The 24,202-nt window shown below is 43.4% G+C and overlaps 4 protein-coding genes across 12 annotated transcripts in view; 3 read left to right on the top strand and 1 right to left on the bottom strand.

Annotated features, from left to right (window-relative positions):
• LOC110492160 (FERM domain-containing protein 4B) overlaps positions 1-1,728 on the top strand; it is a 29,951-nt gene extending 28,223 nt beyond the window's left edge. For all 7 annotated transcript variants that reach the window (XM_090203141.1, XM_036947106.2, XM_036947107.2 and 4 more), the window contains one exon: positions 775-1,728. In XM_090203141.1, coding sequence (XP_090059267.1) covers positions 775-820 — 46 coding nt within the window. In that variant the 3' untranslated portion in view covers positions 821-1,728. The remainder of the gene's footprint in view (positions 1-774) is intronic.
• Positions 1,729-2,214: 486 nt separating this feature from the next.
• Positions 2,215-8,798, top strand: lmod3 (leiomodin 3 (fetal)). The gene is made up of 3 exons (XM_021566218.3): positions 2,215-2,927; positions 3,060-4,718; positions 8,221-8,798. Exons 1-3 carry the CDS (start codon positions 2,475-2,477, stop codon positions 8,272-8,274), a joined length of 2,166 nt encoding a protein of 721 aa, XP_021421893.2. The 5' UTR covers positions 2,215-2,474; the 3' UTR covers positions 8,275-8,798.
• Positions 8,270-13,628, bottom strand: LOC110492162 (PRA1 family protein 3). Of its 2 annotated transcripts, none has more exons than XM_090203146.1 (3): positions 13,396-13,628; positions 11,148-11,365; positions 8,270-10,323 (listed from the first exon to the last, which is right to left on the bottom strand). In XM_090203146.1, the coding sequence occupies exons 2-3, from the start codon at positions 11,344-11,346 to the stop codon at positions 10,145-10,147; spliced, it is 378 nt and encodes a 125-aa protein (XP_090059272.1). In that variant the 5' UTR covers positions 11,347-11,365; positions 13,396-13,628; the 3' UTR covers positions 8,270-10,144. The 2 variants fall into 2 exon arrangements, with proteins under 2 accessions (XP_090059272.1, XP_021421895.1); XM_021566220.3 differs by lacking the exon at positions 13,396-13,628 and adding an exon at positions 12,141-12,839.
• Positions 13,629-13,828: 200 nt separating this feature from the next.
• LOC110492159 (NEDD8-activating enzyme E1 catalytic subunit) lies at positions 13,829-23,016 on the top strand. Of its 2 annotated transcripts, XM_021566216.3 has the most exons (17): positions 13,829-14,074; positions 14,172-14,210; positions 14,722-14,842; positions 14,926-15,006; positions 15,118-15,200; positions 15,402-15,482; positions 15,615-15,658; positions 15,749-15,813; positions 15,910-16,065; positions 16,246-16,348; positions 16,543-16,656; positions 16,926-16,979; positions 21,761-21,797; positions 21,903-21,984; positions 22,159-22,259; positions 22,401-22,519; positions 22,615-23,016. In XM_021566216.3, the coding sequence occupies exons 1-17, from the start codon at positions 14,055-14,057 to the stop codon at positions 22,701-22,703; spliced, it is 1,389 nt and encodes a 462-aa protein (XP_021421891.2). In that variant the 5' UTR covers positions 13,829-14,054; the 3' UTR covers positions 22,704-23,016. The 2 variants fall into 2 exon arrangements, with proteins under 2 accessions (XP_021421891.2, XP_036803005.1); XM_036947110.2 differs by lacking the exon at positions 14,172-14,210 and having other exon boundaries at positions 13,861-14,074.
• The last annotated feature ends 1,186 nt before the right edge of the window (positions 23,017-24,202 follow it).

Here is a 24,202-nt window from a genome sequence, read left to right as displayed (position 1 = left end):
AGCTTCACATCAACTGTTAAAACACTTGCACAGTGTCTAGCTTCACATCAACAGTTAAAACACTTTCACAGTGTCTAGCTTCACATCCTTTGTTAAAACACTTTCACAGTGTCTAGCTTCACACCTACAGTTAAAACACTTTCACAGTGTCTAGCTTCACATCAACAGCTAAAACACTTTCACAGTGTCTAGCTTCACATCTACAGTTAAAACACTTTCAGTGTCTAGCTTCACATCCTTTGTTAAAACACTTTCACAGTGTCTAGCTTCACACCTACAGTTAAAACACTTTCAGTGTCTAGCTTCACATCCTTTGTTAAAACACTTTCACAGTGTCTAGCTTCACAACTACAGTTAAAACACTTTCAGTGTCTAGGTTCACATACACAGTTAAAACACTTTCACAGTGTCTAGCGTCACATCCACAGTTAAAACACCACATCCTCCTCATAACTCATAGAACCAGTAGTAGAGTTGACCTACTTTTGCTTGCCTCTCATTACTGTGAGTTGTGATCATATTAAGTGGAGAAAATCTCATTTCAAATGTTCCATTCCTTTTTTATTGCATGGCATGCTTGACAAGACAGTAGCATGTTTTCTTTTGTTGAATAGTGTGTATCCATGGTCTGTTGTGTTCCATTTTCATGCCTCGAGATAATAACCTCCAGCTGTTGCAGCATGCAGGGGGTTTCATGAAGTACTATGCTGTCCTACAGTATGGGAGACTTTTATATTGACCTTCTGTTTGTTTGTTTTCATCTCTTCATTACAGAAGAGTATACATGGATGGAAATTATATGGGCATGCAATGGAGATAAGAGGACCAAAAGAATCACTGGCACAATGACCCCAACATTGGAGGCACGGTTCTCTGGAAGGATACCAACTAACCTCTGGACATGCTGCATTATGACACTCTTGAATCACTCTCCCATGTGCCTTGGATTAGATGGAGATGGATATTATTCAGGAAGACATGGGATGTGGTGATGGCACAAATGCAAGGTTTTGGTGATCTGGGAAACCAGCTTCATCATTGTGAATATTGTGAAGGATCTACAAACAGCATTTTAAACCCCGGGATACCTTTGACCCAAATATATTACCCTATTGTATTATGACAAAAATAAGTCTTTAAAAAAAAGTTATCATTGTCTTTATGATAATCAGTAAACTGTGTGTTGGGAGTGTATGGATAAGGAGTTAAAGCAGGATACCTCCAAAGTGTTGCGCCATACAGTACACACAGAGCACTATTTAGTGAGCTACTCATTATACATGTTGTAAATCAACTTGAATATCTTTGTAAAACATTTAGGTATACATTTTGGAGTTACTATTCACAAAGTGTGATAACAAAATAATAAACCAACCCTTCCTGACTGCGGTTTGTCAGTCAATGGACTGATGCGCTCTCTCCTCTCCCAAGTATGAATCTGAATGTACATGTTGATATTGTTTAAAGATGATTCATATTTTCCTTTTTGTGATCGTGTTAATGTGGTGTATATTGCTTGCATGTGAACATAAACTTTTGATAAGCAGCTTTTTTGTATATTGTAAAAAGATATGCCTTAAAATAATGTTTCTTTATTGTTTTTTCTTTATTGTCTTTCTCTACACATTTGTACATTGTCCACATATCGTTAGGCTTTGTCATCACCTACTCTAAGTGAAATATTTCCCATTTGGATTTGGGACATCAATAAAAAACCTGTGTGAGACACACAGCATGTGGTGTGACTTCTTTAGCCCTCCTCAAGACTAGATTTCTCCATTGGTGGGGGCAGGTAGCCTAGCGGTTAGTGCGTTGAGCCAGTAACTGAGCTGACAAGGTAAAAAATATTTTGATGTGCCCTTAAGTAAGACACTTAACCCTAATGTGCTGTAAAACAACACATTGCACTGCATCTATCTGGGGCTATGTCACAATAAAACATTATTCTTCCTTTTTTTTTTTACATTCCAAGTGAGTGAACTCACCCCCTACACAAAATGTGATCTCTTCTGGTTTTACATCAGCTGTCAGTTGTTGTGCACCACTTCAGGGAGATATTATTACACTTTCCTGGAAGCTCTGGGGGATTGGGCGGAGCCCTGTGCGTAGTGGACCATGGAATCCTTCCCAGTCCTGTAAAAAAAACTGTCCACCTGTTCCTGTCGATCTCCCCCTTTTCCCGTCTCCCAATCAACTGCCATACTGAAAGATCATACAGCCTGTCCATCTGACTCAAGCTACTGAAAAAAGAACATGTTAGTATGTCTCTCCTGGCCCTTCTGCACCATAAATATCTTCCATGAGGTCCTATGTGTTTAATTTTAGACTTTGCCTGGGGTGTGAGCAGACCATTTACCAGCTAGAGACAGAGCCAATAGCACTGTCTACTCAGCTCTAGAACTGTGTAGTCGTCGTGGATATAGTTTTTACCCTTTAGGTTGAAAATAAACTCTTAAGACAAATACTATTCAAATATGTCCAGCCAAAGGGACCGGGACATGGAGGACATCCATGAGGAAGACATTGATGAAGATGATATCCTAGCCAGCTTGTCTCCTGAGGAGCTTCAAGAACTCCAGAAAGAGATGGACGTTTTAGCACCAGACGACAGAGTACCGCTTGGTCAGAGACAGAAGGACCAGAAGAAAGAGAAGCCATCCGCCGACTCTGATGAGGAAGAAGACATTGATGAAGATGATATCCTGGCAAAATTGTCTCCTGAGGAGCTCAAAGAGCTCCAGAAAGAGATGGACGTTATAGCCCCGGATGAGAGGGTACCTGTGGGTCAGAGGCAGAAGAGCCAGACAGAGAAGGTGCCCACAGGTTCGTTTGATCACAGGGGCCTGGTGGATTATCTGTACTGGGAGAAGGAGTCCAAACGCATGCTGGAGGAGGAGAGGATCCCCGTCACTCTACTGCCCAGTAAGGTAAGAAACTACATAATCAACGGTCAATATATTGTCGCTATAGTCTTCAATATATCATACATCATACAGTATACCACTGTATGTTCTACAAAGCTACATTAATTAAATGATTGTACTACTTGTCTTCATCAGAAAACTATGGAAGAGGATGCTGAAAAGAAAGAAATCGCTGAAGACTTGGAGACTGTGTGTGAGGTGGTAGAAGAAGTCATCGAGGTGGAAGCTACAGACGGTGTTGAAGGAGAGGAAGTGATAGAGGAGATTATAGAGGTAATGATTGTGGAGGAGGAGGAGGAAGAGGATGTGAAGAAGGAGAAAGAGGAACAGGAGACAAAGAACATGCCCGTAAAATATGAAAGGGTCATAGAAAAACAGCCAGTGAATGAGCATCTAAAAGAGTCACCGGATGATAACAGCACTAACACTGTGAACGCGACCAGTCCTCTGCAACCCCCACCAGAGTCCGCAGACATGAAAGAAAATAAAGACATTGAGAGAACAGAGCAAAAGAGCACATCACAAATACCCGAGAAAGTAAAAAGTAACACCACAGATGCTACCGCTCCTGAAGAAATAGAGATGACTCCAGAGGAGAAGAGGGCCTGTTTTGTTCCAGAGAAAGAGGTGAGGGTAATTAACAAACTAAATATTCCAAAGCTGGCCCTTGGTGGGGGCCTTGGTGGCCTTGGTGGGGCCAAGAAGACATCAAGACCCTCAGGGAATGAGACAAACCTGGACACCACTCTGGATAAGATCCGCAACAACAACCCCGCTATCACAGACGTAAACCTGAATAACATAGAAAACATTCCCAAAGAAATGCTAATAGAATACGTCGATGCCTTGAAGAAGAACAAACACGTCAAGACCTTCAGCATAGCCAACACCGGCGCAGACGAAAACATTGCCTTCACCCTGGCCAACATGCTGAGAGAGAACCGTAGCATCACCACACTGAACATAGAGTCTAACTTCATAACAGGGAAGGGCATTATTGCCATTATCCGCTGCCTACAGTTCAACGAGACGCTCACTGAGCTCCGCTTCCACAACCAGAGACACATGCTGGGACACCACGCGGAGATGGAGGTGTCACGCCTGCTCAAGGCCAACAACACCCTCCTGAAGATGGGCTACCACTTTGAGCAGGCGGGTCCCAGAATGGTGGTAACCAACCTGCTGACCAGGAACCTGGACCGCCAGAGACAGCAGAGGAACGAGGAGCAGAGCAAGCAGCAGCAGCAGCAGCAGAAAGAGGTGTTTGAGATGTACGAACGGGCTCTGAACCTGCCCCCAGGGCTGCTGGCGATGCTGGGCTATGTCCCTCCCGAAATCGAGGCCCTCATGCCGCAGCTTCCCAAGGGTCCCCAGGGTCCCATGGAACCCAAACCAGAAAAGCAGCAGAACACTTCTCCACAGTATCAACATAAGCAGTTTAAACAAATGCAGTGCAACCCCATTCCACAACAACCCCCCAGCACGGACTCCTCTGGTAACCTTCTGAAGGACATCCAGCTGAAGAGGACCCCCAAAAAGCGTGACCCTTTCCTGGACATAGACCTTAGGGAGGACAGGAGAGCAGAGAGGCCGAATGTCCAGCTCAGGAAGACATCAGGAAAAACGAGGGACACAGGCGTTGATGAGATGGTAGAACTGAAGGCCACTCTGAAAGACGTGATGAAGACACTGAAGCCTGTCCCTCGGAGGCGGCAGCCGGCCAAGGTGGATGTGACGCCCCGTGATGAACTTCTTAATGAGATCAAAAAGAGCAACGTGGCCTATCTCAAAGCTGTGAGTACTGATGATTCTCAGATTACAGTCATATTCTTAGGTAATTTTATTTTACCAGCAATCACAATTTTTTTTTTTAAGATGCATTGTGGAACTACCTTGAACTGGAGAGCACATACCTTCTAATCAAGCTTATTAGTTTTAACCCATATTAGACACGCACTAGCAAATATGTAGACGAGATTAGTGTGAAATTAAAATGATTTAAGGGAGTGAACATGAATTATAATACGGGGTTACATGGAGAAAATCAGACCTTCTGAAATGTTTGGCCCTCCCTGAACGCTTAAAAAATTAAAGAAGTGACCCTCCCTTATACCCCAAATAATAATTAAAACAAAGTGGATAGCAGAGAACATGTCTACCAGAGCCGTAGCCTTATTCCAGTAAACATTACATGGAAACGTCTGAATTTTTATAATGCACAGGGCTGAGAGCCAGAAGGTTGTGGGTTGATAGTCCACTGTGGCCGCACAAGAGTAGGGGTGGAAAGATAACCTTTATAGTAAAAGTATTGCATGAATCTATGATCGTATTTGCAGGTTCGAGAAAATGTTTCCTTTTTTAAACATTCCCTGCAATTGTATGTAATTTTACATATTAGCAGAATCTTTTTTAATACTACACATATTACAGGCTAAGAATGGACAGAGAGATAGGCCTATGTGTTCATCTTATCATACTTTATTTCCCCAATGCCACAGTGTGTCTTGTTTGTAACTAAACTGTCCCTGTTTGCAAATCATTTAATCTGAGAAATCATTAGGAATCTGAGAATGGTACTTTCAAAAGTTAGGCCTACCTTTCCACCCCAGACAGAGTAGACTACCTTTCCACCCCAGACAGAGTAGGTCCTACCTTTCCACCCCAGACAGAGTAGGTCCTACCTTTCCACCCCAGACAGAGTAGGTCCTACCTTTCCACCCCAGACAGAGTAGGCCTACCTTTCCATCCCAGACAGAGTAGGTCCTACCTTTCCAACCCAGACAAAGTAGGTCCTACCTTTCCACCCCAGACAGAGTAGGTCCTACCTTTCCACCCCAGACAGAGTAGGCCTACCTTTCCACCCCAGACAGAGTAGGTCCTACCTTTCCACCCCAGACAGAGTAGGCCTACCTTTCCACCCCAGACAGAGTAGGTCCTACCTTTCCACCCCAGACAGAGTAGTCCTACCTTTCCAACCCAGAGTAGGCCTACCTTTCCACCCCAGACAGAGTAGTCCTACCTTTCCATCCCAGACAGAGTAGTCCTACCTTTCCACCCCAGACAGAGTAGTCCTACCTTTCCATCCCAGACAGAGTAGTCCTACCTTTCCACCCCAGACAGAGTAGTCCTACCTTTCCATCCCAGACAGAGTAGTCCTACCTTTCCACCCCAGACAGAGTAGTCCTACCTTTCCACCCCAGACAGAGTAGTCCTACCTTTCCACCCCAGACAGAGTAGTCCTACCTTTCCATCCCAGACAGAGTAGTCCTACCTTTCCACCCCAGACAGAGTAGGTCCTACCTTTCCACCCCAGACAGAGTAGTCCTACCTTTCCACCCCAGACAGAGTAGGTCCTACCTTTCCATCCCAGACAGAATAGGTCCTACCTTTCCACCCCAGACAGAGTAGGTCCTACCTTTCCACCCCAGACAGAGTAGGTCCTACCTTTCCACCCCAGACAGAGTAGGTCCTACCTTTCCATCCCAGACAGAGTAGGTCCTACCTTTCCACCCCAGACAGAGTAGTCCTACCTTTCCACCCCAGACAGAGTAGGTCCTACCTTTCCACCCCAGACAGAGTAGTCCTACCTTTCCACCCCAGACAGAGTAGGTCCTACCTTTCCAACCCAGACAAAGTAGGTCTACCGATGCAGAAACATTTAAGCTTTCACTGCTGGCCACTCTTTTGCTGTGGCTTAACCCAACGAGAGGTCACAAATGTCTGGGTTTAAACATGTTATAGTGTACAGAAAGTGAATTGCTTAATCAATTGATAGTGACAGAATTAGATTACTTCCCAAGCAAAGTCTGCTTCTGAATGTCAAAGAAGCTAAACAATGATATCCCCATACGCATTGGAGTCACATCTTTCCAGGGTATTTCACAGCACTGTTATAGATCACTTTATATAATCAGATCCGTTGAATTTTCTTCAAAGTCTTAAGCTAACAAGCTATACCTGTGCTTTTTCCCCCCCATTTTCTTTAATAAAAGGTAAACCTATGGCATACCTTCTCATACCCTCTTAATTCAAGTCTTGGTTTTAACTGAACTGCCCTTCACTGACATGGAGGTAGGCTATTTAAAGAGTGCATGGTGGGTGGAGGAATTGACCTACAAATCTATGGACATAGCAGCCTATTGCCTAATTTTGTCTATCAAACAGGTAGGCCTACCTTTTGTTTTTTAAATATGAAGAAATTCGCTCCAACACAAACCCTTCTTGTGGTTACTAAAGTCTAATTACAATGAAATGAATTATGCCTACGTTCAGCACCATGAGCTGTCCATTTCTAATTGATTTTTTCGCTGCTGATGCTTCAAGTTTCAGCACCACAATGTAAGTTGCTATGTTAGTTACTTGAATCTGGCTTATTGGGAGGTCAATAACTCTGATAAATAAATCACGAGCAAGAAACATTGTTTTTGATAAAAATCTATTACAAAATCAATCATCTTTAACACTCCTTTTCAAACTGAACAGAACATAGGCTAGTCTTTTTTTAATTAATTTTTTAAATTTAACCTTCATTTATACAGGTTTTTCTCATTGAGATAACATCACTTTTCCAAGAGAGACCTGGTCCAATAGTGGCATGGGGAACAACGCAGCAGGGGGAAGAAGTTTGCGCACAAGGAAGAACATTTTTGGGATTATCTCTAATCAAAAATGATTTTAGGAAGAAGCCTTTGACTCTCCTCCTGAACTGCCACCGTAGGCCTACATAGCGCAGCACACAAAAACGTTTTTGATCAGCAAGAGCAGAGCAGGACGGGGCTCAGGGCTGGAATATCCATTGCAGTGTGTAATGCAGCTTAGTTGTATTTACACCACGCCAGCAGCTATCTTAGGAATGTAGCTTTGCTCTGTGCTTCTATAGGCTATGGATCATTTGATTGAGACCGCACTAAATAGCCTATAGGCTATGGATCATTTGATTGAGACCGCACTAAATAGCCTATAGGGGCACTTGATATTGCGCGCCCAGCAGAGAATCAGAGATGAGGGGCGGCATCGGTAACACATCAATATATAGTCTAATAAGCAACTAATTCTAAAACACTGAGAAATATATACATTTAATATATTATAAATTACATAACTCTCCCCTGGACTAGTTGTAAAAAAAAAAAAAAATGAAGTCCCCTTGACTGAAATGTTAAAAGCAGGACCCTCCCCATTTCCCTCCAGGTAGCTATTCTGTACATTTCCATCCATCCCTTATACCTGTGTGCATCCTCCACTCCTCCAATCACATCTTTCTCACAGCTGTTTGTGTAATGTATTACTCCTACAGGTGCCACTCCCCAAAGAATTGGAATCAAGAGAAACCAGTCTCTTCAATCTCTGAGGAATCTACAATACCTTTATTTCTGCATTTGTTTAACATGTTTAATCTCTTCATGAACAATAATCTGCTTGCACTTGTAACACTAGTTTGCCTCACTACTCCTGTTCATGTAGAGCACCTTTTGTTCCTTGAGGTTTGGAAGAACTGGTATGGTATTTGGATAGGAGTCTACAGCTGGAAAATACACCATACAATGTGCATAGTATAAGTAGTCTCAATAATTATGTTTGTTTGGGTAAAATTCATTTACTTTGAACACTCACAAATGAGTGTGGACAAATCCATCATCTATTGATGACAGGTCTTTCATCTACAGATTTTCATAACCACTGGTGTCCGCTTTGCAATTGCAAACAGCTGAACCCCAGAATATAGAGTATAGGATTTGTCTTTTACTGTGTAAAACACTGTGGGCCAGTGGTCCAGAAGCTAGATTTCAAATCAGACTTCTGTTTCACGGAACAGTCCATCTTAACTCATAATTCTAACGAGTGTTGACATTAAAAATCAGTGTACAATCAAAATTTCTAATATTTCAATGTTTTTTTCATTAATTAACATAGTTAAAAGACAATATGGATTTCTTAAATTAAGTTTCATTATGGTGGAACACAGTGCTCTGCTTCCAATTCTGTAGTTATGTTATCGCTACTCATCAATGGAAATACTTACACACAAAGAAAAAGCAGTTATAACATCCTGATAATAGAACCTTCTCTGAACTCGTCTGTGAAACTGTAACCATAGTATTAGTGTGCACACCTTTTTCCTAAAAGCAATTTGGCTATGTCAGATACAAACTGTGATTCTCCTTAGTTCTTTGGAAGACTGCATCTGTGTCAGTCCTAAACACAAATAGCTCATAAAATAATCATTTTCATCTATTACTGATGGTGATCCCTGGAATTAGGTAGGCTATTATGGTGGATTTAGAATAAAATCTCAGATCCTCTGCTACCGAGGGGAAATAATCAGAACCCCAATGCACAATCAGGCATTCATAATGGGTGTGATATTTAATAGTAGAGGTAACATGCATTGATTCTTTTTTCAACAATACTTTGGTGCTTGACACTGTTTTATATAATGCAAACACTTGTTTTCTGCTGAATACACAAGTAGATTCAATGAGACATGAAAGCACAACGTAAACATATACACCATGATTACTTGAATGAATAAAGCTGCATTTGCCATTCCTTTTCCCATATTGCATAGCCATGAGCTGAAAATGTTCATCTCAAGCCCAACCCACAGGGTCTGAAGTAACAAGAGGGATATTATTGCTACTTGTTAATATGCAGTCACTGGTCCAGTGAATAGAAGGGGAGCCTTAGTGACACTAGTTCAGCATTAGGAGAGGAAATATAGTTATCTTCTGAGGTAGCAAATAAATTGATTCTGATTAAATTATTTGCTTATTTATTTTAGATAATAAATCTAGAAGATATGCAACTGACCACAATTGTTTTAACGTGCAATAGTTACTGCATTCTGGCATTCAGCTTTATATATATATTGCAATTACATAATGACAACATGTGTATTGTGTTCCTTTGAACCTTATTGGGCAAATATACAGAAACACTCATGCCTCAATTCACTGTGCCGAGTGCCTTCCCCCAACATACGATCCATACAGGACTGTACAAATCTTTCTGAAATGCTCTAAAGAAATCAGGTACTTTGACACAAAATGTATTAAAAAAAAGTGTTCATTCAATATAACAAAATGGAGTGAGAATGACAAATGGAGGAAATGTGACAGCACTGACATTATGCGGGGTAAAAATCAACACTTGACTTTAGTGTTAAAGGAAAAAGCAAACCATGTTGAATTGAATGAGGGTAACATTTTGGCTCTCTCCCCTCACTCCTTGTTTAGCTTAGACTCCAGGAAGTCCTGGATCTTGTTGATCTTCTCCTCCTGTTGGTCTAGTAGATCCAGGATGATGCCCATTGGGGACTTTTTCATGCCCACTCCCTCGATCTTATTCTCCAGCCTGTTCTTCATGTTGCGCAGCCTCAGAGACGCATGGACCAGGATCACTACAAGGAAGAAAGGCTGGATTAGTTTCCTACCCGCTCACGATGCGCTACTCCCAATGGAGATAGCATTTTCATATTCTGACAGATGGAAACATGACGTTTGTGCCTTAATCTAAAATGATGCAGCTTCAACCGAGAAGGATAATTAGTTTCCAGGTATATGTGATGAAATACAATGCACACTTATGGTTAAGGAGAGGCATCTTTACTCCCCTCGTCAGAGATGCTGACTGCATGATGTAAGCCAGTAAATGTAGTCGAGTATTGTACAGACAGTACATAGCAACCAGTCAACACACGCAGGCAGCCACAGGACAGCCCTCTTGGGAAGGGCTCCGTCACTGACTGCCTCCTGATCCCCACCACAATGTGGCAGCTGTTGCCTGCACTCCTTTTCTCAGAACCACCAATTACCCTAAAAACATTGTGTTCTGTAATGTGCATTTCAGAATCCAGCAGTTAGTCTTGACTATTTATTTCCAAAACAATGTTCTTGAAAGTTTAACTGGGGGGGGAGCATTTTCTTAAGGTGGAGAAGCACACGCATTCCCCATATTGAACCCATTCAATGAGTCAGAATGGGAGTGGTTGAAAAAACAGTTTGCTCCTCCTCCTGTGACTAATCCTCCACGTTTGCACCATATTCCAATGGAGGTTGCCACTGGAAAAAGGCCTGAAAGCTAGGCTAAATCTATATGCTAGTTACTGTGTGCATTGTGTGACTAACAAAAATCAAACATTAAAGGGTCAGATTTTTCAAACACAGATAAAGCCTCTGTGTCCAAGAAACTGTCCCCAAGAGTATGGAATATACTGAGACTCACACAGCAAGGGAAAAGTAATTCCAAAGATGAAGACCATCACTCCACCACATAGTGACAGCAGGAAGTAGCTCGTTCCCATGACAGCAATGACAAACAGGGTGGGGTTTTTCTTCTTGAAGTTCTTGATGAAATTCTTGTTCTCTCCTGCCCACACCGAAACCATGAAGACCAGAGAAACCACTGCCCCGCCCAGAAACATCCCAAGAGGGTTCAGAAATCTACACAGATGGGAAACACATTACACAAAACATCTACATCCACTCAAATTCTGTATGGCAATGCAAAACAATTAATTGGGCAGTTGTAAAACACAATAAAAGCAACGAAGAGCAAACCCTGGTGGCTGGAATAAGAGCAACACCTTTCCTTTTTTTTGCCATTTTCAAAAATAATACGAGAGTTTGAAAACTCTCGTAGCTGCAATTTAGCAATTAGGACACACATACAAAACTGCTCTTCGGGTATTACAAGTACACTTCTACATTGTACATGCAATGTGTGGCTGAGATAAGGATCCAACTGCTTGGACAACTTTTAGCATTCATGTGTTAAATATGCTGTAGAAACTATTATAAAAATATATTTAGAAAACATTGGAAATTCATCTGTCAAATGGTTATTTCAAAATATAAAAAAAGGTACCCAAATGACAATTTGTGATAAATTGGTTACAAGCAGGCCTAAACCACCTAACGTTAGTAATTATGTTCACCGTTCACACAGTTGCAGGCAGCTGATAGCTACATTTGTTTTTAGCAGGCCAGCTAGTACCAGACTCCATTCCAATTCCATCACATGATAATGACTGCATCTCTTATTTCGTCGTTGCAGTTGTGAGGAGAATAGGAAAAGATAGGGAAATCTTGCTCATTGCTGTAAATAAAATGCCCGTGCATGACAATTAAGTAGCCATGACTTGGTGTGAATCAGACTGCAGACAAACCAAATAAGATAGCTAGCAGCTGGGTGGAAAATGCTAGCAAGCTGACTTACCCCACGACCAGGAAAACCACGATGGCCACTGCGAAGTAATTGGTCTGATAGTATAACAAGTTGCTGATCACCCTGTTGTTCCATTTAGCTAAATCTGCGAAATCGGGTTTAGCAAAACGATCAGCTCCTGGGAAGAAGTCGTCCCATGGTCTGAGCGGTGCAAGCTCCATTCTTGCCATCTCCGAGTTCACTGCTCGGATGTTTTAACAGATCAACTGAACAGTAATACCAGAGACTAGCTACCAAAGTAATTTATAGGATGGGCTCGGGCAGAGAGGAAGAGGCGAAGCGAGAGGGTTTACTTCGCCACAAATCTGTTAACGAAAATAAGACCACGAATTGGGATGTTTTTTTACATTTTTTAAATGGAGGTTAATACGAGTGTCACATTTGGTCAACCAAAACGTGAAGCTTATTATCGAATTTAAGTTTCGTAATGGTTAGGTTCAGTGGTGTAGTTTATACACACCTTTTCCCCACGTGGGCACTAATACGTACCAAAGTAGTGTAGGTATACGGCATTTCAATTAATAAGGCTGATGGAACAGATCCGAATATTTAGTTTATATTTTGGATAAAATATTATTTAACATTTTAGGGGCAGCTATGTACTGTAGACCTTCGCGTGAATTTTCCAGAATTCTATTTGCAGTAAAACGCCGTTCTAAAATGGGCAGAGAAGGAATTATCCATCAGAAATGTAGAAAGAGGGGTGATTGAAATATGCAACAACTATCATTGGTTGCTAATATGACTACGATGCCTTTGGCTGCTAGACAATGATAGAAAGTTGAAAGAAAATCAATAGAACAGGAGAAAAGCATACGAGTAAGTCTTTATAAAAAAATAAATTGCCTCCACGATTCTGTGGAGGGATTTTGGCTTTTGTCTACTTTCAAGTAAGGTAAAACAAGCCTCATAATTAAGTAAAACGTTCAGGTTTCAAACAATTAAGGAATAAAACATTTTTAAAAAGCTGTTAATGATAGGCCTCCCCGTATTCTGGTAGATGGAAAGGTTTTCTCAAAAACCTTCTCAATTAAATGTTAACTAGCCTAACTGACAGAATATGATTATTTGCATCAATCCAGTAGCCATTTTCTTTGCAACCCCATCCACTACAGAAACACTACTAATCAAATGAAATTGAATTAGAAAGGCTAACTACACACACAAAAAAACTAAATTTCTTCGATTTTTCCAGAACTCAAAAGTGGTCTCCTGATGTGTGCATAGTTTTGGACTTAAAACATACCATTTTGTTGTTCTTCTGTTGACGTGTGACATTGAGTGGAACAATCTAAAACCTTTGAATTTAACATGTATCTGTTTCTATAGTGACTTACTATTACTGTAGCCTACTCGCACAGTACAGGTTGGACTGACTGTTAAAGACCAATATGGGATATATCATTTTAGGTAATTCAGAGTGGATGTCACTTTTTCTCTTTTAGTTTTGTAAACCACCAGGACCACCTTTCCTTCCTGGGGCATTTGGAAAAATGTGAGTATCCTCACTTCTACTGGGCAACTTTATATCGGACTTGTATCTGTTCTTCACACGTGTATCCGCCCTCTCGTTAAGCTAGAATGGTCCCACCTGATCTTGCCTGCTTTTCTTTGAGGACATGTATTTCCATTGTTAGAGAAGTCACTCGACTATCTTGTCAATATAATATAACATCTTTGGGTTGGCTCGTGTTCTTGTTGTGGTCAGTTTAGCTTCTCGCGAGAGTAAGACAAGTGCATTAATGTTGATGGAAATCACAATTGCGCTGTGCTGCACATAATGCGCAGAACATCCTTCATGTACAGTCATTGCAAATCCCTGTGAATTTTGGGCACATATGCTAACGCAGGTTTGATTTTCGTGAACATATAGTACAGCCAGTGAGGACATGGAACCTTGAAAGTATGGCGGATGCTGAGGAGCCGTAAGTACAAAAAATGATATTTATTGTCGCTAGCTGACATAATCGACATTATGCTGCTGTTTAAGCATTGAACCTTCTTTTATTCTCTCCTCTTTAGGGAGAAGAAAAGAAGGAAAATAGAGGAGCTGACTGAGAAGTTAGTGACGAAATGCTTGAAACTGGCAGCAGCTTTGAGTTGCACAGTTCGTTAGTGAGCTACCCAACTAAGTTAGCCTGTTAGCATGGAGTGTGGAAATTCATTGATTCAACAATTTCACACAGTTAGTTATGGAAATTGGGCTAATTCGAGTAGACAACTAGCTGATTCTAAGAACCAGGCACATGAACATGCTTAGTCGAAGTGTGCCCAATTCAACATCAAAGAAAACCAGTTTACCTTAGCTAATATGGTATCTAGCTAGTTAGCTAATATGATTGGTAGCTAACGGTAGTTAGCAGCAGCATCCTCTGTCTGAATTTTCACATATAGAATGATTGATTAACGTTAGCTATTCTAGGGAAATCATCCTGATGTTAATTGACATGCTACAGACCTATATTTATCTACGTAGTTAGCCATCTATTTTTGACTCACCATCACACTTGTGATAGGTTTGAGTGATTGCTGGTTGATATGTGCAGCAGAGCATCTTGTTTTCTGTGTGCAGAATGGCTGTAGATGGAGGACATGGAGATAGTGGAGACTGGGATGGCCGATGGAACCATGTGAAGAAGTTCCTGGAAAGACCCGGCCCATTCACTCATCCTGACTTTGAGCCAAGCATTGAGGTAAGGAATCAGATAATAACATGTCCTTTTATTTAGGGGATAGAGAAAAGCATTCTCCACACCAACTCTGATATTCCTTTCAGTCCCTTGGATTCTTATTGGAGACATGCAAAATCCTGGTCATTGGAGCTGGAGGACTTGGATGTGAGCTGCTCAAAAATCTGGTATGAGAGAGAATGTCCAGCTTCCAGGTGCAAATGCATGAACAGGTTTTGTTATCTTGTTCTATTTCTGCTCAGTAACTTAATGTGTGGTTTTTCCTTGTTCGGATCTAGGCTCTGTCAGGTTTTCGTCAAATTCATGTTGTTGACATGGATACCATCGATATCTCCAACCTCAACAGGCAGTTCCTTTTCAGGTTTGGCTCGCCTTTCCCACCTTCTCCCATGGCCCTTACTCTATCAATAACAACCATAGTGTGTTCTCGTTTGATAGAAGAAACAAAGTGAAAGTGTCTTTAAAAGTTTACTTTTCAACATACACCTCAATCAATCAAATGTATTTATAAAGCCATTTTTACATCAGCGGATGTCAGTGCTCACCTCTATATCTTGTTTAGGCCCAAAGATGTTGGACGGCCAAAAGCAGATGTGGCTGCTGACTTTGTCAATAATCGCATCCCTGGATGTAAAGTTGTCCCGTATCCTTTGCAACTGACGTGTAGAATACCGGAGTGTAGGTTTACCCCGTACAAATGACTGCATTACTAAGCTTGAGCATGTGAGTAATAGAAGTATGTTCTATTCTTTTTCTTAATTCATATTCTGCTTAGACACTTCAACAAAATACAAGACTTTGATGAATCTTTCTATAGACGTAAGTGCAAACTTTGTTTACTTTATGGAATTTTCTAAAAACACTTGTACTTAACAATGGTGCTGACACTTTTTTAAATTGGATTTGTAGAATTCCACATTATTGTTTGTGGATTAGATTCGATCATCGCCAGGCGTTGGATGAATGGCATGCTGGTATGTATGTATTAATATGAACTATAGGCTATGTGGATTGTGTGTATGTATGTAAAATGTCAGATCACCCCAGTTACCCGATCACCCCATTTACAGATATCCCTTCTGAGCTACAATAATGGTGTTCTGGACCCCAGTTCCATCATCCCCCTCATTGACGGTGGGACAGAGGGTTTCAAAGGCAATGCTCGGGTCATTCTGCCTGGCATGACCGCGTGCATCGACTGCACTCTGGCGCTTTACCCACCACAGGTGCTACAAGCTCTCTCAGACCTGCCAAATATAATATTTATAGTGTACTGCTTCAGTAGCCCACTACTTTGTTAAGCTGGACAGTGAGTTGTGTAATGCAGCCATTTTGTGTTACTTATCAGTGACCGCTTTGGTGTATGTGTTGTATAGCCTAATGTGTTGTGTTATTTTTGTCCCTAGATTAATTTCCCCATGTGCACCATTGCGTCTATGCCGCGGTTGCCAGAGCACTGCGTTGAGTATGTCAGAATGCTACAGTGGCCCAAAGACGAGCCTTTTGGAGGTACGTCCATGAATAACACTTCTCATTGTCTATCACCTCTCGATTGCAATCAAAAAGGGCAACAAATCATTGTTTTATTGCTCACTGTACCCTTAGGTGGCCATAATCCCTTCATAACACACATTAAGATCAACATAATACCTATTATAACAGAGAATTACAGATAATGACACAGGCTCTTGTCTGTCCATCAGAGGGTGTTGGTTTGGATGGGGATAACCCTGAGCACATCCAGTGGGTGTTCCAGAGGGCCCATGAGAGAGCTGCTGACTACAACATCACAGGAGTCACATACAGACTAACACAAGGTGAGGAGTACCATACTGTAACAACCTGTCTGGCAGAGATGGTAAAACTCTCATGCTATATCAGCTTTTGGCTATACATACTATATAGTGCAAGCAACATTTAGGTTCTGTTCCATTTTAAATGAGGATGGGGGGGGGGGGAGCACTGTAGGCCTATTACAATTTTAAGTTGAAATTGTATTAACCCTACCTCCCCCACTTACAAGTATTGGTTGTAAAAAATCTGGGAACAGTGTGGCTAGATTTCTTTTCACATGGTTTTGCCTCAGGCGTCGTGAAGAGGATCATCCCTGCTGTCGCGTCAACTAATGCTGTAATAGCTGGTAGGAAACCCTTTCTGACTGTCATTGTGTTACGTTTCACTATATTGGTATCACTCTGCGGCGGAGGGATGTATCCGAGGTGAGGATTTACAGATTTACTGCCGTGTACATCTGTGTCACGGTTGGGGTCCGCTGCTATATATAGACCCCCATGGCCGCGACACGTCTTTCATTTTCTCGGCGGACGTCCGTATGGTGTGAGGTACAACCTTTCTGAAGTTCACTTGGTAAGTCACTGGTAAGTGTGTAATATCTTGCGTGGAAGTATACTCACTGGCTGTTTGCAGCCTGGAGCAGCTGGCCACATGGCCAGCCCCTCTTGAGAGCTCCACTGATCTGTGTCTTCCGCCTGTGGTTTGTCGTATTTTTTTTCGTTAGCGTTACACTACGACTCCGTGTGCCTCCATTAGTACGATGGCTCTTGCTGCCACAAACTGTAATTTACCTTACACAACTTGCCCACTGGCTTGTTCTATGTGTGTTTTGTGAATTGCTTTAACATGCTGCTCACATGGGTTCTCTGCTAATTACCCTGCAGGGTTTTTTTTCTTGTTCCTTCTCCTGTAGAGTGTAAGATTATCAAGGTGGGCTTTCCACTACATTGAGACATTAACTTTGGAGTTCCTTAATGGAGTTTTTACTGCCTGGATATTAAACCGGCTAGGTAATATTGCAGTTGGTGTAAAAATCCAATTATTATATTTTTTTTATTAAAAATACATTACCTGGTTGTTTTGTTTTGTCTGCCTGCTTTTCCTACATGGGTCTTCCCTGTTTTTTGCAGAGGTGCTGGGTAATTTATCCCTCACCGGGTTCCTACTCTTCCAAGTGGGTCACGACATAAGCTCTCCCAGGGCGTCGGACCCCTGCTCTGTTGGCTTGGCTGAGCTTATGGCTTCCCGTTGTGACACGTGTGATGGTGGCACCCACTGGGGATCCACATACCTTGTTTATGCACTGACCTGGGTTTGAGAGGGCAGTGAAGCGCCGTACTGGATGTATGTTTTGTGTGGTGTTCTCAGAACGCCTGAGCCATGCGTGAGTGAGTCGGCCAGGCTTGGGCTCCGGCTGGGGACGAGCTCCCTCAGGAGTGGTGCGCCAGCGAGCTGTTATTCCCTCTACTAGGCCCAGTACCCCTCCCAGGAAGCGTGCCTGGAGCCACCGCAGGCACAGCCCATCTGCTGCCAGTCATGGACAGGGGCAGGAGTCGGACCGCTGGGACCACCTTGGAATGGAGGGCGCATGCCCTGCGTCAGTAGGTTGATAGCTTCAATGGCGACGACAGCTGTTCCCTGTTGGCCAATGATTGCATCATCCCCCAGGAACAGCCTAGCACTGTTCACCACCGTGAGCTGGGCTACCGAGCTGACAGGCCATCAGAAGCCGGCAGCGGGGCTTCATCGCTTCCAGCGGCTCGAGAGGCAATGAGGAGCCTACTCACTCGGGTAGCCACTGCACTGGACATCAAACTGGTGGATAGTGGTGACTCTTCATCTGTCCCCATCCCTGAGTTCCACAAGGCCTTGCTGGGCCTCTGCCAGGGAGCGCTTCCGACTCACAGCAGAAACTGGACCATGGAGTTATGCTGCGGGTGCAGTGTCACTCGACCTCTGGGAGTACCCGACCATGGACACCATGATAGCTGCAATGGTCCTCCCGGACCGGGAGATTATACGGCAGAACCCGCGACTGAAGCTGGGACACCCCAGAGTCTTTGATGCGGACTTGAAAGCCACATATGGTCCCTCTGCTCTCTTGGCCACCTTACAAACGCGGCCAAGCTGCTGCAGTTCTACCTGCAGCCTTTGTTGCCCCAGATGCAGGAGGGCACAGAGGAAGCGATGGAGGTGTCTTGCCTGCACCAGAGGGATGTGGCCAACGGCAGGACCATGGCGCAGGTGGTTATCTCCCGGCGCCATCCCTGGCTGGCCTAATCCCGCCTTTCAGCTGCTCTCCAGAGCATATTTGCCACTCTCCCCATCACCCCAAGGCTGATGACATTCTGGAGGAGACCAAAAGGTTCGTAGGGACCGGGAGACCCTGAGACGGTTCATGCCGCCTCTTCAGGCCCCGAGTCCAAGGCAGACGAAACTTTGCCACCCGAACGACGGTGGGGTCCCCCTCCTGCCCAATCTCTTCGTGCTGAGGCACGGTAGAGGGGAGAGGCACAGTGTGTGGTGGAGCAACAACCTGTCAACCGTGACCGCCATAGGGACGTGGCTGGGAAACCCAGGCACTCGGGGCGCCAGAGGAGAGGCTGGCCCCGGCAGGACCCCTGACACACCCTTCCTCGGCTGCTTCTCTCCGTCTCAAAGGGCAAAGTGGGAGGAGGGTGTGGAGTCCCCTGCTCGAGTGGTACCAACTCATATTCGGTGCCGGCTCCCGTCCTTCAGGGGCTTTCGTGTCACCATGTTGGCCGACTCCCTGAAAACCCTGCGGCTAGAGATCTCCTCACTCCTGGACAAGGGTGCCATCCGCAGGATCAAGACATCAGAAAGGATATGTGGGTTCTTCTCCACTTATTGGACCTCCGCAACCTCAATGGGTACTGAGGTTCCACCTGCTGTCCCCAGCCCACGTGTTGCAGGCCGTGTCCAGGGACCAGTGGTCTGTGATGCTGGACCTGAGAGATGCGTACTTCCATGTTCTTGTTCACCCAGCTTATTGGCAGTACCTCCGATTCGTTTCGAAGGGAATTCATGGTTCTTCCCTTCGGCCTCCCCTTGGCAACCCGCACTTTCACGAAGTGCATGGATGCTGTCCTGGCACCTCTCACATCCTGATGATTGTTGATCCTCAATTACCTGGACGATCCTGACCCACATCGGTGGGCTGGGCATTACTGTAAACGACAAGTCGTCATCTGACGCCCACCCAGAGGGTGGCCTTCATTGGCATGGAACTGGACTCATGAGTCCTCATGAGACCACACCTGTCCACCAGAAGGGTTCAGGCAATCTTATCTTGCCTCGACCACTTTTGGCAGGGGTTGGTGGTATCCACCCTGACCTGCCAACGCCTGTTGGGCTTGCCGCCGGCAACCCTGTTGCTGATTCTCCTGGGCCTGCTCCATCTCCGGCCTCTTCAACGGGGGTTCAACTCCCGCCGGCTGCACCCGAAGCACCCCCGTCACCGCCAGCGGCGGGTGACCGCACAGTGCCTCAGGGCATTGTTGAGGTGGCGCTGACGCTCCTTTCTCTCAGGTGGAGATGCTGAGGATGTGCCGCCGGGAGCTGGTCAGCACAGACGCCTCCCAGTTCGACTGAGGTCCCACCGCCTACATCTTATGGCACGGGAGCTCCTCTGGGCTCAGGGATGCCAGGTTCATTCCTTCCAAAAGTTCTGTCAGACAGGCATTTGAACCTCCCTTTTTATCCTGTCTGCTTACGACCCCCCCCGGCAGTGGTGGAAGTTTGGGCCTCCCTCCGGCATGATGTGCCCTGTGCAGTTACTAGCTGCTTATGTGGAGCGAACACGGTCAGTGAGAACAACAGACCAGCTCTTTGTCTGCTATGGTGAGAGTCCTGCGGGCTGGGCAGAGGTGCTCTCACAGGATTGTGGACTTGGATTATAACAGCATACCGTCTTGCTGGCCGGCCAGTGCTAGGATCTGTGGTGGAAACATTCGGCGCAAGGTGTGGCTGCGTCCTGGGCTCTACTGAGAAGAGTGCCCCTCGCTGATATCTGTGCTGCGGCCAGCTGGGCTTCCTCTTGCACCTTTGCTATGGAACTATTGGGTAAATGTGGCACCTCCCTCTGCGGTTGATTCAGCGGTCCTGGGCGTCGCCTCCCCTTCCAGGGACTTTATTTTTTTAAACTTTCTTTATTTAACCAGGTAGGCCAGTTGAGAACAAGTTCTCATTTACAACTGCGACCTGGCCAAGATAAAGCAAAGCAGTGCGACACAAACAACAACCCAGAGTTACACATGGAATAAACAAACGTACAGTCAATAACACGATAGACAAAAAATCTATATACAGTGTGTGCAAATGGCGTAAGGCAATAAATAGGCCATAGTAGCGAAGTAATTGCTATTTAGCAAATTAACACGGGTGATAGATGTGCAGATGTGCAAGTAGAAATACTGGTGTGCAAAAAAGTAAATTAAAACAATATGGGGATGAGGTTGGTAGATTGGATGGGCTGTGTACAGCTGCAGCGATCGGTTAGCTGCTCAGATAGCTGATGTTTAAAGTTAGTGAGCTGATGTTTAAAGTTAGTGAGTGAGAGAAGTCTCTAACTTCAGCAATTTTATTTTTTTGCAATTCATTCCAGTCATTGCGCCGGGACCCTCCCCCTTCCACATTGACGGCCCCTGCGTCTCGGTCCCACACTGGGATTTCGCCACCGGCTGGCCAGGTCCCTCTAGCACTGACTAAATCTGGTACAGATATACCAATATATATTGGAGTGATCCAGTATAGTGAAACATAACTGTGGTTACATACATAACCTTCGTTATGTGAGCTATATGGATCACTCCAATCCTCTTCAGTGCTAGAGGCGCCTCAAAAATGGTGTAGAGAACGTGTGTCGTGGCCATGGGGTCTATATATAGGGGCGGTGTACACGGGAGTAAATCTGTAAATTCTCACCTCGGATGTATCCCTCCGCCACGGAGTGATACCAAATATATTGGAGTGATCCATATAGCTCACATAACTGTGGTTACATACGTAAGCTTCATTTTATCTTGATGGATCCCAACTTGATTACAAGTAGCTACTTTTGTACATTTCAAGTAGTGTAACTTATTTCACTTTTTTGTTGCTCTGTAGCTGCCTGCTCCACTGAAGTTTTTAAAATGGCTTCAAGGTTAGTACTGTGAAATGAATAATTCTGTTTTCACATGATGCACTCACTGTAGAGAACAGGTCAGTTTCATACCAGGTATCAAATTACTTTTCTCTGACTTTGCAGCGCTTATATTCCACTGAATAATTATCTGGTATTTAATGATGTGGACGGACTGTACACCTACACATTCGAGGCAGAGCGAAAGGTTAGTAATGTCTCAGGAGTACCTAGATGAGTGTCTTTAATGGGTATATATTTGCCCATTTTATTAAGGAGAACTGTACCAATGTTACTGACAGTGCTATTGACACAAGGCTGTAAGGGGGTGGCGTGATGTCAGAAGTACTTTGTGTCTTCATGTTCTTGTTTGGTCTGACAGGAGAACTGCTCAGCTTGTAGCCAGGTGCCCCAGGATCTACAGTTCCCACCCTCTGCCAAGCTACAGGAGGTCCTGGAGTACCTGACTGAGAACGCCTCCCTGTGAGTACATCTGCTAGTAACCAGATTGACTGACTGATATTGATGTCTGTCATGTCTTCATACAGTAGAGGCAGTTTTTTTTTTAGCGCTACTGAAAGGTGTAATTGTGAAGTTGGCATTGTTAGCATTCATCTTTTCCAGACAAATGAAGTCCCCAGCCATCACAGCAACCCTGGAAGGGAAAAATAAGACACTATATCTACAGACTGTAGCTTCAATTGAAGAAAGAACTAGACCCAACCTTTGCAAAACCTTGAAAGGTAAGATGTTTTTTTCTTCAAATATGTGTATGGTAGACTATATAAACCTATGTTTGTTTCGGCCATCTTGTACATGTAATGTTGTGGTGTTGCAGAACTGGGATTGTCTGATGGACAGGAACTAGCAGTGGCAGATATCACCACACCTCAGACGGTCCTCTTCAAGCTGAAACTCACCTCTTAAACCGTCAAAGTACACATACAGAATCTATCAAGACATTTGACAACCTTTGGGGAAAGTGATACAGCGTGGTATTGTTTTAATATATTTGAGACTGATCATGTATGTAAGATCCATTATGACGGGTAGTGTGGAAGGTCAACAACTTTATATCATTACAATGTAATCAGTCGGAACGTTTTCCTTAACAATTATGTTTCACTTATTAATGTTTGCTCCAAATGGCTGTCTTCTTTCCCCCATTCAAAATAAGTAGTTTCTCCTTATATACATAATAATGACAACTGTGCTACAATAAAGTGTTTTGTTAATAAAAGTTGGTGCAAAGTGGGTTTCCTTAGTCTGTGCACTAGATGGAGCTATACAACTAACACCACTAGATAGCACCGACTGTAATAAAAATGATGGTATCAGGGGACCTTTTATGGAGCGAAGATACCTGCCAAAAGCTTGAACGTACGTATTGTTAGGGTTGTAAGAAAATCAATCCGTAAATGTTTAGGATCGTAAAGAAAAGCCATGCGTGAAACAGAAACGTGAAATTTAATCTGTGAACATACAAACACCATGTTACGATTACGGACTAACATTTTAGATGTCAGACGGAAGACGCTCCTTTTGTAAAAGGCACATGACAGCCCGCTTGGAGTTTGCAAAAAGCGCCTAAATATAATATACAACTACTACTAGAAATAATGCAACTTCATGAAACATGTAAGAAGCCAGGCCTGGTATTTATAGCGGATTTTGAAAAGGCCTTCAATAAAGTAAGACTGGATTTTTTTTTTTTTCTTCCAATTTTGCTGATTTTCTTACAAAATGGGTGAAAGTTATATATAGCTAGCAACCCCAGGTGTAAAATAGTAAATAGCAGCTACTTCTCAGTTTTGAATTGTCAAGATTGGTTAAACAAGGGTGTCCACTGTCACCATATCAATTCGATATGGCCATTGAAATGCTAGCTATTAAAATCAGATCAAATAACAACATTAGGATTAGAAATCGAAGGCTTAAAAAGTATTATATTATGTCTGCAAGCTAGATCCCAGCAATGTCTCATTGAAGTTCTAGATAGGTTTTAGTCCAGAAATACTCATTGTGAAAGTGTACACTTACGTATTGGATCTTTAAAAAAATACTACTCTTACATTACCCTGCAGTTTACCTATTAAATTGGGCTGACTGTGAAGTAGACATACTTGGTATTCATATCACAAAGATATAAATGAGCTTTCCACAATGAATTTCAATAGAAAATATCCTGCAACCATTGAGTGGTAAATGCCTGTCTATTTATGGAAAAATTGCCCTGATTAACTCCTTGGTTATATCTCAGTTTACTCACGCACTTATGGCGCTGCCTACTGATGATTCGTTTTTCAAATCATATGAGCAAAAAAGATTTAGCTTTATCTGGGACGCTAAACCAGTCAAGATAAAGCGTGCCTATCTACAGTTGAAGTCGGAAGTTTACATACACTTAGGTTGGAGTCATTAAAACT

This window comes from Oncorhynchus mykiss, chromosome 16 (assembly GCF_057628025.1).
Source record: "Oncorhynchus mykiss isolate SJ-2025 chromosome 16, ASM5762802v1, whole genome shotgun sequence".
NCBI lineage: Eukaryota > Metazoa > Chordata > Actinopteri > Salmoniformes > Salmonidae > Oncorhynchus > Oncorhynchus mykiss.
This window is presented reverse-complemented; position numbering and strand designations above follow the sequence as displayed.

Bases quoted from the DNA above. Each gene is read 5' to 3' on its own strand.
- LOC110492162 (XM_021566220.3), bottom strand. From the start codon at position 12,319: ATGGCAAGAATGGAGCTTGCACCGCTCAGACCATGGGACGACTTCTTC. The intron at 11,366-12,140 runs GTAAGTCAGCTT...CCATCTGTGTAG, and splicing joins GTGGTTTTCCTGGTCGTGGG to ATTTCTGAACCCTCTTGGGA. The intron at 10,324-11,147 runs GTGAGTCTCAGT...TCTTCCTTGTAG, and splicing joins AATTACTTTTCCCTTGCTGT to TGATCCTGGTCCATGCGTCT.
- lmod3 (XM_021566218.3), top strand. From the start codon at position 2,475: ATGTCCAGCCAAAGGGACCGGGACATGGAGGACATCCATGAGGAAGAC. The intron at 2,928-3,059 runs GTAAGAAACTAC...TGTCTTCATCAG, and splicing joins TCACTCTACTGCCCAGTAAG to AAAACTATGGAAGAGGATGC. The intron at 4,719-8,220 runs GTGAGTACTGAT...TTACTCCTACAG, and splicing joins ACGTGGCCTATCTCAAAGCT to GTGCCACTCCCCAAAGAATT.
- LOC110492159 (XM_021566216.3), top strand. From the start codon at position 14,055: ATGGCGGATGCTGAGGAGCC. The intron at 15,483-15,614 runs GTATCCTTTGCA...TATTCTGCTTAG, and splicing joins CCTGGATGTAAAGTTGTCCC to ACACTTCAACAAAATACAAG. The intron at 22,520-22,614 runs GTAAGATGTTTT...GTGGTGTTGCAG, and splicing joins CCTTTGCAAAACCTTGAAAG to AACTGGGATTGTCTGATGGA.